The 17,500-nt window shown below is 39.2% G+C and overlaps 2 protein-coding genes across 2 annotated transcripts in view; one reads left to right on the top strand and one right to left on the bottom strand.

Moving 5' to 3' along the window:
- The window catches only part of LOC146464881 (WD repeat-containing protein 11-like), a 29,080-nt gene extending 16,060 nt beyond the window's left edge, over positions 1-13,020 (top strand). Inside the window, exons 12-28 of the mRNA XM_085129546.1 lie at positions 102-209; positions 809-915; positions 1,791-1,905; positions 2,922-3,090; positions 3,419-3,530; positions 4,177-4,239; positions 4,778-4,843; positions 4,958-5,051; positions 5,716-5,964; positions 6,369-6,464; positions 8,543-8,613; positions 9,020-9,114; positions 9,441-9,538; positions 9,919-9,999; positions 10,719-10,783; positions 10,908-10,990; positions 11,736-13,020. Of these exons, the coding sequence (XP_084985672.1) occupies positions 102-209; positions 809-915; positions 1,791-1,905; positions 2,922-3,090; positions 3,419-3,530; positions 4,177-4,239; positions 4,778-4,843; positions 4,958-5,051; positions 5,716-5,964; positions 6,369-6,464; positions 8,543-8,613; positions 9,020-9,114; positions 9,441-9,538; positions 9,919-9,999; positions 10,719-10,783; positions 10,908-10,990; positions 11,736-11,863 (1,800 nt within the window). The 3' untranslated portion in view covers positions 11,864-13,020. The remainder of the gene's footprint in view (positions 1-101; positions 210-808; positions 916-1,790; positions 1,906-2,921; positions 3,091-3,418; positions 3,531-4,176; positions 4,240-4,777; positions 4,844-4,957; positions 5,052-5,715; positions 5,965-6,368; positions 6,465-8,542; positions 8,614-9,019; positions 9,115-9,440; positions 9,539-9,918; positions 10,000-10,718; positions 10,784-10,907; positions 10,991-11,735) is intronic.
- Positions 12,627-17,500, bottom strand: part of LOC146464883 (short transient receptor potential channel 5-like) — a 9,580-nt gene continuing 4,706 nt past the window's right edge. The window contains exons 6-9 of the mRNA XM_085129583.1: positions 16,533-16,694; positions 15,563-15,634; positions 14,678-14,917; positions 12,627-13,889 (exon numbers count right to left, since the gene is read on the bottom strand). Coding sequence (XP_084985709.1) covers positions 13,866-13,889; positions 14,678-14,917; positions 15,563-15,634; positions 16,533-16,694 — 498 coding nt within the window. The 3' untranslated portion in view covers positions 12,627-13,865. The remainder of the gene's footprint in view (positions 13,890-14,677; positions 14,918-15,562; positions 15,635-16,532; positions 16,695-17,500) is intronic.

A 17,500-nucleotide genomic window follows, 5' to 3' on the forward strand; every position in this document is an offset into this window, starting at 1 on the left:
CCCCCAAGATTGGATGCTTATCCAGCTACTGTATTACTAGACCCCTGCAGAGTTTTGTCTGTTGAAGACAATCAAGCATTCCTTTTATTGTATATTTTCAGCCCTCCTGGATAAGAGAACACTTTGTGTGTGTGGATCAAGATCGACTGCTTTATCATTTTCTTGTGGAAGGAACAGTGGTCAAAGATGGCTCCAAAGTTCAGTGTGATGTAAGTTTTGTTGCTCTTGCACTCAAACCATGAATTTGTGTTTCTGTTCCAGTCGCACCTTGTCAAGTGACTATCTTAATACTATACAAGTTGATCGTGGGATGAAGAAAGGCATGTGTATCTTAAACATCAGTTTGACAGCACTAAAATGACAAGCCTGGCAGACGTGAGCATGAAAACACATCACCTTGCAATAATTATTTCCATTGCCTTTGATTCTCTTTTTGTTGTTTTAGTAGGGAGTGGGTTTAGTCTTTGCTCACAGTTGTATTCTCTACAAAGAAAACCAGTACTGTAGCAGCTCTCATAAGCTTGTAATTGGTTGAAATGTGTCATTGCTCTGTTGTTTGTTCTGTTGTTTTCTAGAAGGGTTGCAAGCCAATCACGTAAGACCTTATGAGAGCTGCTCTATCGCCCTAATAAACATCTCATGTTTGCAATATCACTGAATTTCTCCTTATCAGTCAAAACACTATGATTATTTTAGACCTCTTTTAAGCACCCATCGCTCCTAGGTAAACACTTTTCTATATGAAAGTCCACAGTATTTAAATGGGCCAGATCCAGTTACAAAACATTCTCCTGTCCCCTCTCCTCAGAGTGCCCTTGGACTTGTGACATACGTAGCTTGGAAAGGTGACTTGTTGGTGTTATCTGATGAGAATGGCAACTTGAGCATCTGGGAATTAAAGGCAAGAGTGACCAGGTATTGCAGCTACATGTACAGACACTATTAATCACACAGTGATAGTTTCTATGAGAACTTTGTAGAAGAAGAATCTGCGTTTAGAATAACAATTGCACAATGTACCATAGAAACTGGCAGGTAAGGGCTGGGTCATACTAGAGTGAATCAATTTTTTTTTCAAGTAATAACTGCGTCGACACACTGAGTAAAATTATAGATGCTACTCAAGGTTTCCAAAACTTTCCAATTTGTTGTGGATTGCCAAAATTTCACCAATCTAAAAACAACCAAAGGGCTGCTTTAGAGGCAATTAAAACTTGGCAAACCAAACAATTTTGTTATTCTAACCATTGGGCTGTGATTTAAATTTATATGCGGATTAGAATGTTATGAATTACGTCTGACTTACATTAAGTTATTCATGGGCGTGCATTACAAATCAAGCTAAACGACAAATGCTCTTCAGTCATAGGTCAAAATCATACAATGGCGAAGATAATGTTTTGGTTTGTCCTTGGGTCAAGATGTACAAAAGAATGCTCCTAAGATGATTGAAGTTTATGTCAATCAGTAGAGTTTTGGAACTGAAAACCTCTTTTGCTGCGACCAATATCAAAAATTTTTTTTTTTTTTTTCCAAAAATTGTCATGTCAAAAATAAGAAAATATTTAAAATATTTGTTCTAGTGTGACCCAACCCTAAGCCCAAAACTTTTGCTCAAAATTGGGGGTGCAGCTTATCTGTGAAAAATCTGGGAAAAGTTCTGTAAAATTCCACAAATCATTTTTAAGACAACTTTTTATGTCCACTTTAACCAATTTAGTATATAATGTATGAATCATCCAAGTGAACAATAATCATTGAATCTTTTTCTACTGGATGTTAACTATCAGAGGTTTAGCTACCCACAGAGGTCACATCAAGAAAATCAAGTTTGGTCCCGGCAGAGGGAATAACAAACTAGGTGTACTTTATGCTGACGGAATCGATATTTGGGATCTGCAGAAGGTATTTTGTCATTTATTCATTAACTGATTTGTATGTTGCCTACATGCAAACCCAATTGGTTAATATTGGTAATTGAACTGAGTGGAGTGCAATTTGGTCTGAAATCATACGCGTGATTTCAAAATCAAACGAGCGCGCAGCGCGAGTTTGATTTGAAATCACAAGTATGATTTCAGACCAAAATTGCACGACACGAAGTTCAATTACCACTTAATTACATCCACTATGAAATCACAGAGTATCATTGTCAATATTAATATTCTATTTGTGTTACTTCTTTTCCATTTTGACGGGCTAAAGAAAGGATGCGATTTAGAGCAAAAAATGGTGCAATTTGGGAATAAATTGCACCATTTTGGACCAATCAGATTCCAAGGATCACCAGTGATTTCAAAATGGATGTAATTAAACCATAAATTAAATGTATTACATGTTTGATCAGGACAAGCATTGTTATTCATTTTGTGGAGCAGCCAAATTTATTGTTACTATGTAACACATGGTAAAACAGTCGACTCCCGATAGCTCAAACCTTCAAGGGAAATTGAAAAAGGTTTGAGTTATCGGGAGTTTGAGTTATCGAGGGTAAAAGTATATAGAAAATGACCTGAAGGGAAAGGAAAATTGGTTCGAGTTAGTGAGGGTTCGAGTTATCCGGAGTCAACTGTAGATTAAAAAATTTAAGGCATTCAAGAGATCTTTGCAGTTTTGCAGCAAATATTATTTTGTAACAGCAGTTGGAAGTAAAACCCTTAAAATTCAGGCCTCAATGGGATATACAACCCTTGAACTTTGTGATTTTCAGCGCACATATTATACAGTTCATGGCTTTGAATTCCATTGTTCAAAGCTAAAATTTTGTTTTCAGTTTTCAGGCTTTATTTGAAACTGTTCATAATAGGTTAATGCATAACTTCAAAGGCCTCTTTCTCTGTAACACCACATAACATTATTCTGTGTTGTGTCTGTAATCTTCAATTAATTGCAAAATGCTTGTGTCTTTCTTTTCCCTGCAGTTTGAGAATTACAGCAGTTACAAACTCCCAAAAGATTCTCCCCCACTTGTTGACATGGATTGGTTGGCATCAGATTTACCAATTGTGACACATTCAAATGGAGCTATCCTTGTCATGACAATGGACCTAAAGACCACATCTTCAGCTATGGCTCAGATGGACCTTGATGGTATGCTTGCCTTCTCCTTATGTATCCTGTCAGCCGAGCCCCTCAAACCACATGTGTAAACGTTAATTTCTCTGCTGTCTCGCAGTGTTATTTTAAACTTTGACTACATTAATGTCTTGTTGTTGTTGATAAACAATGATCCCACAATTTGGACAGCATTTGGCTTTAGACTAGTGCAAACATTTTTGCTAATGCACTAGAAGCAGACTAGTTTCCCATTCAAGCATAATTACCAATCCCCTGTCTTCACGTTGTTGTAGTTTTGTTTGTTTTTTTATTGTAACTCATCTGAATCCTGATTAAATGTATTGCTGCTGTTGATTTGCAGGTCCACTGTGGTGTCCTCATATCATGGAGCCTAAGATCAGTCTCATTCTCAAGTCCGTTCTTCAGCACTCCCTGGGCAGGGAACACTACTCACTTACAGATCTTTCAGACTTGTAAGATTTCTACTTCAAATATGCTGTTTTATAAATTCCCCACTGCCACTCACCCTCCAGGAAAACGAGTCTATGTCATGATCAGAGAGGACACTCAAACCTAGGACCACAAGATTATGACTCCAGGCCTCTAACAACATGGCCACACCATTGTGTTTGATCTTCTTACCTGAGACTGGGTGTGGTTTTTAAGGGGAACCACCGAAGCTTGGAAATGTATGGATATCTTTTGATTTTCATGTGAAATAAAGAGAGAAGAGCTGTGCCCAAAATACTTATACCATTCCACACTGTTAAGTGCATACATTTTACCGCTTCAGATATGCAAATTTCAGGTCTGAAATCAGGAAGCAGAGGATCAGACCGGGACCCCCTACACCCCCCCCCCCCCCCCTCCTCCACAAAAGCCCCTTCCTCTCTGTTAAGTTTCACATCCTCTTCAAGATACAGTTTTTAATTTGATAGAGATGCAGGTAGACATAAAGTGATTTTGTTTTTTAGATAGCAATCATGATATTATGCAGCCTTGCTACCTTGGTTTACCCTTAATGATTTGGAGACAGGGGAGATTTCTTCCCAGGCCTAATTGCAATATTATGAGCTTATCAAACCCATACTCAGCACCAATAACACTTTACATCTTTAGGGAAGTAAAGAACCAAGAATCTCTTCTAGAAGCAATTCAAGATCAACTCAAGATGATCCCACCGTGAGTGGAAATATTTCACCTAAATTAAACTTAACAAGCAAAAATGTGGTTTGAATAACACAAATTGTGTGGGGTCTGCCACCATTCTAAAGCATGTTCTATAATCAATAGGGCCAGTTGGTATTTTGTTTTCTTCACAGACTTGTTAAAACAACATGGCATTTTAGAACTGACCACCAGAACAAATCTATTAAAAGCTAAAAAAACATTCTCTGGTGAAAAAGTTTCGTAAGAGCTTTCAGCTACCAGACTGCAGTCTGACAAATGCTTTTGTCAAAGACTGCAGTCTGGTACGTCGGTGGGGAGTAGGAACGTTTAGTTATCATCAGAGTTGATAACTTAAGGTAAATTAGCCACCGTAAAGAGATTTAAGTGCCGACGTTTAGAGCGTTAGCCCTTCGTCACCCCTCGAATCTCTTTACAGTGGCCAATTTCCCTTAAGTTATCAACTCTCTGGCTATTGATAAACCAAACATTCGTTACCTTTCAATGTCAGAAGTTTCAAGATGGCAGGTAATCTGTTTATTTTTTTTTCCAGGAGCACTACAGATCAGCTTATGAATGCTACCCAGGGAACTGCAGAGAAGTGTTTTGTCACAGCACAGTAAGTTGGAATATTTGAAAGCTTTTATGCCAAAGGACACATGTAAGTACATCACTTGAATTGTCACTTTAAATCACCTCAATAACTTATGAAAGCTCTATTTTTATGTTTCAGTTTATTTGGAGATGAAGCAGAAACAGTGTTTTGGGAAGTTGCTCTTCACTACTTGAGGCGCGAAAAAGCCAGACTTCAGTGTTCAAAGCATAAGGTTACTTACTTTGCTCAGTATGTCAATTTGCAAGGAGTTAACCTTCCAAATCTTAACAAGCTTTTGCTTTCTTTGACTTGGTCAAGGTACAGGCTTCCTTACAGCTTTGTCCCCCATGTGTCACACTAATGTTGTCCCTCGTGATATGTTCTCATCTGGCATTCGGCAAAACTAGCGTTGTGCTAATTCTGAGATAACATTGGTTGAGTTGAGGATTTTCCGACTTCCGTTATCATTTGTGTTTTACAGGATGTTGTGATTAGCCGGCCCCATGCTTAACCTTCTACCAACAGTTGTTTATCCCTTGCTTTGTTGAACAGTACATTGTACTAAATGTTTCTTTGTCAAACCTCATAACTAGTGAATGTGGTTTAAACGTTTTTGTCTACTGGTGAAATCCCAAAAGTGCGGCCATTCAAATTAAGGTGACTAAGCAGTATTTTCCTGTGGTGCTGTTGACTATGCTGTATTAGATGGCTCTAACTTTCGAGTCTGTGTATGGAGACCATTGAATTGAGAGCTATGAGAAGTATTTTCCTTTGGTGCTATTTGTTCTCATTCATTTTTTTCACAAAATGAAATTTCAGCATTTGATCCAGCTTTGATTATTTGCGCTCTTTGGTTGCAAGGGAAAACATACAATGCAGTAACTTATCTTTTCTAGACTGAGCACCAAGCCTCCTCGTACGGCCGTTCCAGGGCACACTCAGTTGACTTCTTTAACCCATCTGACTCCACGTCCAAAATCAAACGAAGTTTCAGCGCCAGGAGCCTGGACCTACTATCCATTGATGATGATCTTGACTTCTGTGGCCGAGAGGAGACTGATGCGAGTGAGAATGAAAGCTGCTGTTGCTACCCAGTCTCTCTCGACACCCGATATGACATCATCAGCGACACAGATGCATTTCAGGTATGGGCGATTTGAATGAGTAATCTTATCTTGCACCTTCCTCTTACAGGAGGAATCGGTTCCTCTCAATCCGTCCCTCATTGCAAAATATCCACAAAATGCAGTCAAAATGGAACTAGAGCAGTTCTTATTAAAACTAAAACCTTGGGCAATTTCCATTAAGCCAAAATTTTTTGTTCAACTGGTTGTATTGTGAAAGAACGTGCGAATCAAACGGAAAGTTACCGGAACAAGTGTATGACCTTTGGAGGTACTCCACTTTTCTATTCCAACCTTTGTTAAGGCGACATTGACCCATAATGTCCCATGTTACTTCAACTTCAACGTGTGAATCTAGAAAACATTGTCCCATGTTAGTCCAACAGTATTAATCCGGCAATGTTATGTACACTTCCTTTATTTAGAGAAGTCAGCTTGACCGCCTTGCTCTTCACGACAGCAAAAGATCAACGTATGATCACACAAGGAAATGCGCTGAAACTTTGGTGCTTCTGGGACAGGTATTAACATCATAGCCTTCATCTACTAATCCATGCCTGTGGTGCAACGAAGAACCCTACAATCAAGGACAAAAGGTCTTGGGACAAATCTTACAAATTATACTAATAACCGCTTATTTAGTTTAACCTAACTAAAGAAGCCGTGTTATCTGTTTCCAATGCATTTTACTCCCCCTCACCCTCCCCCCATACAGCGTTGAAGTCGCACGAGGCATTTTTTCTTACACGGACTCAACACTGTTCTCGCCTACCGTGTTTCTGTCGCGTGGGTACGAATACATCTTGAATTCGAATTTGTCCCAACCCTTTTGTCCTTGATTGACAGACAGAAACCTTTATTTAACAAGATGCCCCTCTAATGGCATTACACGGAATGCTTAATGTAGCCCCAATTATTCCTCATTGTATGTTTCGCAGATATTTAAAAAATATCCTCCCTTGGCCATTGAAATAATTGTCTGAATGGTTTTATTCAGATATATTGCGTGATACTTATCGTTGTGTTACTAGGAATCATACCAGAAATAACTATGCAATAACGTCATGACCCCGCTGAACTGGTCTGGCCTCCTCTAGCTCTAATCCTTGGCGTTGATCATTCGATCTGTTTTTTAAAGCGGATTTTCTTTGCTGTGAACTCTCCCAATTTCCGCCGTTTCAACTGTCGAGTACTACCTAGAGGTTATTATTTCGATTTACTGCTTGAAAAAGGTTGGTTTTCTCTCTGAAAACGGCAGATCCGAAGTCTTAAAATTCAGACATGTGGCCGCCATTGAACGAAAACAACTTTTCCAAATGATGATTTGCTTTGACGTCACACAAGTAGAGACGAGTGGGTCCCCTCCCTCGTGATATACGCCCAGATAATGGAGTTTGATTGGGCCGCTTTTGTTCAAGACAATCAAAACAATAGATCCCTTCTGGGAGAGAGAAGAATTTAATCTAGTTTTAATGAATAAATCAAATGATGATTTGACGTCACACAGAAGTGATGAGTGGGTCCCCTCTCTCGTGATATGTGCCTGAAAAATAGATTTTGATTGGGCCGCTTTTGTTGAAGACAATCAGAACAATATATCCTTACTAGGGGAGGACAGAGTTTAATGCATAAGTTAATGTGCACATTTATGACACCGATGAAGAAAAAGATACCCGACCGAAACCTAGACACGTCATGCCCTGCGGGCATTCCGTGTAATTATAAAGTTCAGGGAGTAGTCCCTTCAGGAGCTTAATTAAAAGTACCCTGCTATCAATAGGAGCCCTGAGCACTAAATACACTAATTACGATGCAGACACTATAAAAAGTAAGAAAAACTATTTACAGTATACCATAAAAAACTACGTACAGTGTGTTTATAAAAGTAATGAACCATATAATAAGTTAATTAAAAAAAAGAAGCTATTTATAGCTTTTTTGTAGCTCATTATGTTTATCTGCAATTATACGCACCAACAAGCCAGCATTTCAGGGGGAAGTATCAATGTTCCTAGTCCCTTCACGCTGCTGAATGTGGATCTAAGGGCCAGTTCCAGTGTGACATCAGCTTTTGCTACTAATGGGACTCATGTCTTCCTTTAAGTTTGTCGCAAGTTAACCTTTAAGGACGGTGCCTACTATTGTTACTGCGCATACGTTCTGCGCATCTCAAGATACTCGGGTTTCCTATGGGTGGTGCCAACTAATACAGGAATATTTTTGCGCGGTTTAAAAATATACAGAGAAATCAGAACTTAGCAAATGCTTTTGGTATCTCAAAAGAAAATTGGGGGTAACCATGCATTTTTCCGAGATAATTAAGCTTCAAGTTAGGAAAAAATCCCATACATTGCTTTATATTTTGGCACTTTTTAGAGATATCATTGCTTAGTTATCTCTGAAAAATGCATGGTTACCCCCAATTTTCTTTTTAGATTCCAATAGGCCTTGCTAAGATCTGCTTTTCCCGCATAGTCATAAACCGCACAAAAATACTTCGATATTAGTAGGCACCGTCCTTAAAAGAAGCAACAAATTTGTTTGGAAAGGACTTTTAGAGAGGGTAGTCGATCTTCCTTATGTGATGTTTTTCTTGCAGGCTGACAGAGCAGTTCAGCTATTTTTGGAGACCGATGCCGTTAATGATAACTATTATGTGGATTCTCTCAGGTATTTTTTTTAATACAAAAACAAAAAAATACAATTTGTAAATTACGGGAGTTTTATACGCTCAGGATTTTATGCTCAGATGCATGTTCCTTATGATAAACATCACACTGTGTTTCGCCCCAGCTCAAATCCACGCCTAAACACAAGTAATTCTGTCTAACATGAAGCCATAATCTGTCTAATAAGCTGCACCTAAACTAGTTGAGCGTTAGGTGCCTTTCAGACGTAAGTGGAATTCCTGTTAGGCAGTTGATCTCCATGAAAATGTAAACGAACTCGATGTTTTGCACTCTCACCGTACTTGATCCTGTAGGCATCTTCTGCAATTGTCTAAATTGATTTTTTTTTTACGGTAGTTTCATCACATGAGTTTTTATTGAAGTTGTTGTTGTTGTTTTTTCTGCAGAGCTTGTCTGGTAGCAACAATCCGCTCCTCGGGAGCTTCACAAAGCACAATAAAACTTGTGGCAACAAACCTTATTGCCAGCGGCAAATTAACAGGTTAGTTTGGTATAATTCCTCTGTCACCAAAACTAGAGTTTGATGAGTGGTATTTGGGCAGAACAGCCAGAAAACAATACGATGACAGACTTGTGGCCAGAAATAGATCATGGAAGTGAATTATATGAAATTCATATGTTTGAACTGCGGAAGAAAGAATGATTAAATGAGAGATCATCGCAATTTATGAACACAACTTAAACCAAATTCCAAAATTTCAGTTCAATCTCATTGTGGCGGTCCTTCGTGAAACTAGCTTCGTATATGCGACGCCAACAGTGCCCACAGATAGCTAGACTACATCATCATAATGTCTTTGTTTATAGAGGGAGTGCAGTTGCTGTGTTTGATTGACAAGGGGTTGGATGCCTGTCGTTATCTGCAGACTTACGGTGAATGGGATCGGGCAGCCTGGCTTGCCAAGGTAATACTATAATATGGTCAGTGATTCATTTTTGAGCCGTTAAATAATAGGATCAAAGCAAGCTGTCGCGACCAGAGGGAGTGTGCAGAATGATTCCATCATGTATACTGTAGTGATTTGCACCACCCTAAATGGTTTAGGTTATTAAACCTTTTTTGTGAAATAGCCGATTCCGCAGTCGTGTCGTTTCTGTGTTTACGCAGACATGACTTTCTGTTGCCTTTACGCACAAACCTCAAACGGCGACGCTCTTTGGGCTTGTCACGCATTCCTAAATGCGCGCCAAGCCCAAAGAGCGTTTGTGTAGGAGGCTACAAATGGTGCTGCTTTTTCCATAGAAGCATACCATAACAATTTTATGATTATATTTTTTTTTTCAGGCAACTCTGAACTACCCAGACTGTGCTGAGGTGATGAGGAGGTGGATTGAACACCTTTCTTGTACACACACCAGTCAGCAGGTCAGAACTGAGCTATTAAATAACAGCGTGGTCACAGTATCAGTACCTCCATATATATTTTCCGTTTTAATTTAAGCCTTGCTTATTTCTGTCATGCAATGCCTACAATGCAGGCGTATTTTGGGGGTGAGCGAACGCTCAGTATTTTCTTTGCGGAATGTCTTGCCGCCATGCATCACGAGACTGGGAAGTGTAGAAAATATGCCCGGGAGGGTGGGCGTCAGGTTGACTGGCTCCCGACGTTCACTCTCCCGACGTTTGGAAATCCAAGATGGCGGCCTAATGCACAAACGCCTACACTACAGGCTAGGGTAAAATAACAGGACTTGTGTGTATCCACTTAACACCGATCCTGCTCTTTAAAAGACAAACCACTCACTTGGAATTGTATCTCCTGCATTTTTCAAACTGTGTTGTGGCCTGTTGGCCCTTTAACGTCTCCTCTCTTTACGACTCCCCTCCTCCTCTCAGTACAACAGACTGGCACCCTTCCAACCTATCTTAGGCAGCCGGGAAATTTTCATGCCAGAAAGCTACCTTTGTTTGTTTTTTTTTTGTAGTTGTTTTTTGTTTTGTTTTGTTGTTTTTTTTTTGTTGTTGTTGTTTTTCTTTTGCTTTTGTTAGTTCAAATACCCGTAAGTTTCTAACCCAAACAGCACCATTAAATGTACACATTTGTGGGGCAAAATGCAGCTTAAGTAAGACTCGTGTCATTGCAGAGCAAGGCTGTGTTGGTGTTACTGTCTCTTGGCAAGTTTTACAACGCGCTGGATATGCTGTACAGGTTTGTAAATGTAAACATCTTGGCTTCAGTGAGGATGTATTGCATCCACATCGCTTGAAAATCTCTTTCATGCTTCTGAAAAGGTAGATCCGATTTTAAAGGATTTTCTTTTCAATGTTTTCAGCATGCGTTATTTTGACCGAGCAGGACTGTTTGCAGAAGCTTGCCAAGAGTATGGCTTTCTTTCACCGCAGGAAGAAAAGAACAGTATCCTTACAAACCTATCATGAATAATGTTAATAATGAAGTATATCATATGATTGTGTCTCACAATGTAGTCATTTGAGCTGATAAATCATGATGTTTCATCTGTTAACTGCAAGTCTTACTCAGGCGATGAGCTCGACTGGTTATGCGACACCATTTGCCATGGTCGCCTGTGATTGGCGTGTTTCGATCGAAACACACCAATCGCCGCCGACCATTGCCATACAAATAGTGCCGCCAGGGAGTAGTCGAAACGTCGCGACTTATAGGTCAAGACGAAGGATAATAGAAGAAGAAGGAGAAGAAGAAGAAGAAGAAGAAGAAGAAGAAGAAGAAGAAGAAGAAGAAGAAGAAGAAGAAGAAGAAGAAGAAGAAGAAGAAGAAGAAGAAGAAGAAGCAGAAGCAGAAGCAGAAGCAGAAGCAGAAGCAGAAGCAGAAGCAGAAGCAGAAGCAGAAGCAGAAGCAGAAGCAGAAGGAGAAGGAGAAGGAGAAGAAGAAGAAGAACCTTTATTGATCTGAATACATCAAACTGATTGCAGGGCTGACACTACGGCAAAGGGCTTTATTTATTTGGGCCAATATTTCAACTAGTACAACTAGTCTTCTTTAGGGTCAGAGTTAAACTTTATTCCTGGCACAATGAACTATATATGTATTCACCCTTTTACCATTACGTAATGTTTCTTACTCCCTGTGGAGTAGTTAAAACTCTTATCACCTGAACTTCCTTGACACCTGCTATTAGCTGCTCTCGTCCATGCAGTGTACACCGAGTATGCTCGCTATCTTCACGGCATTGGACTTCAAAAGGCGGCTTATTTCTTCGCTAACAAAGCTGGGCCTAAAGCTAAACAGCTTATTGATGGACTATAGATAATTATGATTTTTATAAAATGATGATTTTTAAGGTTCTCTAACAAGGTGGGTGAGGGAGAAAGAAGAAAAGAACAAAGAATCTCCCCCTCCCCCACCTCCAGCAGAACCACACTCGATTCCAATAAGACCAATTGCCCTCGAGCCAAAACCTTTGAGGGAGGGGGCTTACTAAAAAAAAAAGAGCATAATGAAATTATATTATTAATATTAAATCAAAGGGAAAAAAAAGGTGTGTAGTTCTGCTCTCGTTTGGGTTCATCCGTCACAGGTCATATCAATGTCCCTAGCGGTAAAAAGCAATAGAGCTAGTGTGTATAAGGAACAAAACATGAAAATCGGAGGGTCTGTAGAGGTAGTGGCTTACTGCATTGTTATGGCTCTTTTACAAATTTGCCGATAGCATAGGACATCTACTGTATAGAGCGGAGTATCAACATATTCTTTTTTTGCCACAACTTCGGTGAAAATTGTAGGCCAGAAAAAAAGGAAACCGTTCCTTTAGCACAAAATTTGTCATTTGAGAAGGTTGTAGTGGCTTACTGTTCTTTTGACAAATCTTTCGATACAGTCTAACCTCTAATAACGGCCACCTCTCCGAAACAGCCTCTTCTCTGTAAAGGTCATATTTTCTTGTCCCCACTTGTTATTCGTTCACACAACCTCTCCATAGCGGACACCTCTCTCCGACGAGCGGAAAATTTTGTCTCAAGGTGGCCATTGTTGAGAGGTTTAACTGTGTTATTGTTTGTTTGTTTGTCTGTTTACTTTTATGGAGGGCCTGCGTTTTGAGAATAAAGTTAATTCAAACTTTGGCTAAGTCAAATTAAAACCAGTTTGTTCGTTTCCCTTTCCAGTTTCATAACTTCTTGCGCCGGTCACCACGCAACGTTTTTCGTTTCCATCTACCAATGAAATTGCAAGTTTGTATTTGGAAACCAGGCTCTTCATCTGGATGGAAAAAAAAATAAAGCCTTCCATTTGGCGCTGAAATTTGCCGAAATTACAAACTGAACATTGTGGCTAAATGCAACGCGCCTCAGAGAGATTAAAATGTAAAAATAATTAATCTCTGTAGTCTGTACAGGGAAAACATCAGTAACTGCCAGCTGTAAGTTAGTTACACGTTTTGAATAAATGGGAGCCACTGAACACTGTATTGTGTGGAGTTGTAAGTTCCTTTATCGGTTACGGTGACTTGAATGAGGATTCTAAAGTTACATTACTGTCCTGTCCTGTCCATTTATCAATTATGTTCAGTCAGTTTCGATGTGAGGCGATGCTACACAGTTTTTTTAACAATACAAACGACAGAACTTGCCGGGCAAACTCATAGCATTGAACAGCATCTTCAGTTCTCTGAGTTGCTATTTGCACTTGACTCTTTACTGCCTCTACTACTAAAAAACGTATAAGAGCGGTCTGTTTAAACAAAACAAACAAGGGCCTCGTTAAAAAAAGCAATTTTTTATTACATGAGTAGAATTTTGGCAAGCACCAATAACTTTCAGTTCTAGCTATAACTCAAACTGAGAATACAGGAGTAGCTTCCATATACTCGAGGCCACAGGTAAACTGAACCGGGCCGTTTACCACTTTTAGTCAAAAAAATATTTTTTATTTATTTATTTTTTTTTTTGGCTTGAAGCTCATTCCAGTGGAACGTTTTCACAAAAGATAGAAATCCTCAGACATTCCAACCGAAATGATCGGAAAATTTCTTTATCATTTGCCAAAGCAATTTCTCGTCTCACGCTGCCGATTGGTCCGTTTACGCACGCTTAACGCATTCAGGATAGCGACCGCGACCGACTGTTTTCAGCGTTTCCAATGTTACACTGTGCGACATTTTTTTTTTCGAAACCATAGTTGCAGACAAAACCGAAAATGGCATGCACCATGGAAAGCGTTCTGTTCCGACCAGCCCAGTCTAACATCAGTTGACGTCTCGCTGTAAACAGGAAAGTGTACGTAACTCTGACAAAGCCCGTCCAGCTTTCTCCTACAGTCGTGTATCTTCGTGTTTCTGTAAAGATGCAAAAGTAAGCCAAGTTCGATTTTCTTAATAATAATAGTAAAAATAATAATAATAACTTTATTAAGGACGGTGCCTACTAATACCGAAGTATTTTTGTGCGGTTTATGACTATGCGGGAAAAGTAGATCTCAGCAAGGCCTATTGGAATCCAAAAAGAAAATTGGGGGTAACCACGCATTTTTCAGAGATAATTAAGCAATAATATCTCTAAAAAACACCAAAATATAAAGCAATGTATGGGATTTTTTCCTAAATTGAGGCTTTATTATCTCTGAAAAATGCATGGTTACCCCCAATTTTCTTTTGAGATACCAAAAACATTTGGTAAGTTCTGCTCTCTCCGTATAGTTTTAAACCGCGCAAAAATATCCCTGTATTAGTAGGCACCACCCATAGGAAACCCGAGTATCTCGCGATGCGCAGAACGTATGCGCAGTAACAATAGTAGGCACCGTCCTTAAGTGTCAAAGTATTTAGCACTATTGTTCTAATTGAGGACACGACAACAGACTGAACCAAATATGTAAACTGGACATAATATTTGTTAAAAATCCCATCTGGCTGGAGGCAAACCAGTTAGCTATTTACAGTGCGGGGTCTTTGATTTGCAAACAAGGCTACCGTGAAACAAATCCAAGTGGTCAGAGCGGGACTTGAACCCGGAGCATCCGTATTACAAGTCCGGTGTCCTAACCACTAGCCCACGCCGCCTCCCTGCGGTCTGATTTGCGCTTAAAAAGACAGATTTCCACTGTCGCTTGAATTTTACGGTATACCTGGAAAATCGTGCGCCTTCCGACAGGAGTGAGTGTGAAAGGTGATCTAGGAAATCCCTCGAGGCGTGTTGCTAGCTCCTGCCAGAGGAGTTCTTGAGTGGCCTTAATGTCCTTCAGATTCTCAGAGTCCTCGCGTCTGCTCTCCTCCCTCATCTTGTGTAAATAACGCTCTACAATTTGTTTTAGAACCTCCCTTCTTTGAGACGTGCCGCTGTTTTTAACCTTTACCATTTCAATGTCCTGAAAACGGAGTGTATTTTAAACAATCAAGTGAGGCTTACCTCCCTTCTAACTGATTGCGAAAAGTCTCTTTTTAAGCAACCTCAAATCGCCTTGAGATTTCCTTGAGATTCACGGGTAATGTTTCGTTCGTTTGCTTAGATCAGTTTAGTACCTTAACCACCATAGTTATTTTGGTTTTTTTTATGTTTTCTACTGATTCCGTGTTATTTCCAACGTACTTCATCTTAATATTTATCTAAAGTTACCTATTTAGTCTCTGAGAGGGCCCTTTTGTAAACCAACTTCTACTTCTTCTTGTTCCTTTTGAGCGTGTAAACAACTATCGATGCTACCCACCTCGAATAGCCCTTGCTAATTGGGGGTATCTAATATTGTAATAAGTCTTCTCTTATAATAAATTGTTGTTGTATTCTCAATAAAGATTAGCATCAGGTCAGTCAGTTTACACAGGATTTTTGAACAATCGCCACAGTTGTAAACGGCCCCTAAACCATGCGCTCAAATTTTCAGAGCGGTACTTTATTTACTCTGTTAATGTTGCTGTGTGTAGCCCGATGTAGGCGGCATTGTAGTAGCTTGGAGGGAAATGCAAAACATCAAGTCTCGGGTCGGTACTCAATGGAAATCAATTTAACAACTTACGTGTTCTGTTCTTGGTATTTCTCCAATGTTATCGTTGTAGTCGATGTTAACCTCGTAATGAGTTGCTGGGTTCTGAAAATTAAAGCCACAAAAAAATTCTTGTGATGTGTATGTTTCAACACTACGACAAACAGAGAGATCATTTCTGATCAGTAGAATATTTGGTATAAATTAAACAAAATAAAACATGTAATACATCTTGAAAAACCTCGATCTTCGCTGATAATGTTATTTGGTTGTAAAAAAATTTGCAGTTTTCTATCGTGAAATGTCACCTATAGTACCTCGCTACTTGCCCTAACCTAGAACTTTCGAAACATTTCGTGTGTTATAAATTTTGGTGCATTCCTTTGACGTCCTCTGCAAGACAACAACGTAAAATGACCAAATGAAAGTTTTACACCGAACGTGAACACACGACGATAGATAGTTTTTTCTACCCTTCACAAGTTGAACAAATTGGGATACTCGCAAACAAGTTCAACCGTACCATCAGCTAAGATCGTTTGGGAATACGATTCTGTTCCTTGAAATCGCTTTCCTTTAATATTCGGTTAAATATTATAACTAAGAAAATGTTTCGACAAAAAACTTTCGGACAATTATTTAGCACATTTTGTGATTCTAACAAATGATACCACTGTTGAGCCTTTTCATACGCTTTGCTTCTTGTAAAATGCGTAAAATTAGAGAAATTGGGACACTTACCTAAATATATAATCGAAAAAGTTTAGACGGTAAAAAGTTAAAACGGAAAAATTTTCAGACTTTTTTTTCCTTCGAAAGTTTACTCTCCAGAAACTTTTTGAGACTAAAGTAACCATTCAAACTGGATTTTTGAAAACCAAACTAGACAAAAAATAAAAACTGACGATCTGAAAACGCGGGAATGTCATTCTCGTTGGTGGTAATTTCTAAACGTCGATACTCACCGGAAAGTGGTTGCCTTTTATGTTTTCATTGTACTAACCTGCCTACAGCCTCTGTATTTATTCCTGATTCTTGTGAACCAGTGAACAATAGCTTTAGGATTAGGAATCAGATTATATGGAGGAGGTAACGCACTTCCCTTGTTCACCCAAGTCATCCACATACGAGTCCGTGAAACCTTCCAGTGTAAATCCTCTGCTTGCTGGGGAGATTAAACAACAACATGTCAAGTGAAATCAATTAAGCCTGTGATGATAACCTACGATCGTACCCTCACTCCCTACATCCTATGGGAATAAAAGTAGATTCACGTTCATCATCAGTATTGCATATACATGCATCAGACCGGTCTCTACTCATCTGGAGATCACATGGGTTTGTCCTGGTCCGAATGTGAACAAGGAAAACGATTAGGGTTTTTTTTTTTTTTTTTTTTTTTACAAATGGATAAGGCAGTTAGTTTCTAAAGTGTTGCGTCAGTGGGGAGTAGAAACAAAAGTTTGGTTTATCAACAGAGTTGATAACTTAAGGCAAATTGGCCACCGTAAAGAGATTCGAGCAAATGACGAAGGGCTAACGCTCGAAATGTCAGACATGTCAGCACTCGGTGTCCAATTTGCCTAAAGTTATCAGCTATTGATAACCAAACGTCAGGTTTTTTTTAAGTCTGTCAATCACACTTAATCACAACAACAAGAAGAAAAACAAGAAATTCCAAAAACATTGGTCATATTGGTCACGTTGTTTTCTTTGTTCACAGAACAGGATCTTTGTAGAAATTGAAAAAAAAAGGCACTCTTTCTTCATCTGGACTAAACAGATTTAATTTAGAACAGTCTGGATAAAAGTAAGCAATCTAGATTAAAAATTATCTGGACCAATCACGAACCAATCAGATATCAGTGTAATCGGTGCGAGTAAAAATTAATCTTGTAAACTTTAATTTCCTAAACCATTACTCCAGATAAATTGTCAAACCGCCCTTACTATCTGCACCTGTTGTGTTAT

Source organism: Pavona decussata, unplaced genomic scaffold, assembly GCF_977016875.1.
Source record: "Pavona decussata unplaced genomic scaffold, jaPavDecu1.1 SCAFFOLD_161, whole genome shotgun sequence".
Taxonomy (NCBI): domain Eukaryota; kingdom Metazoa; phylum Cnidaria; class Anthozoa; order Scleractinia; family Agariciidae; genus Pavona; species Pavona decussata.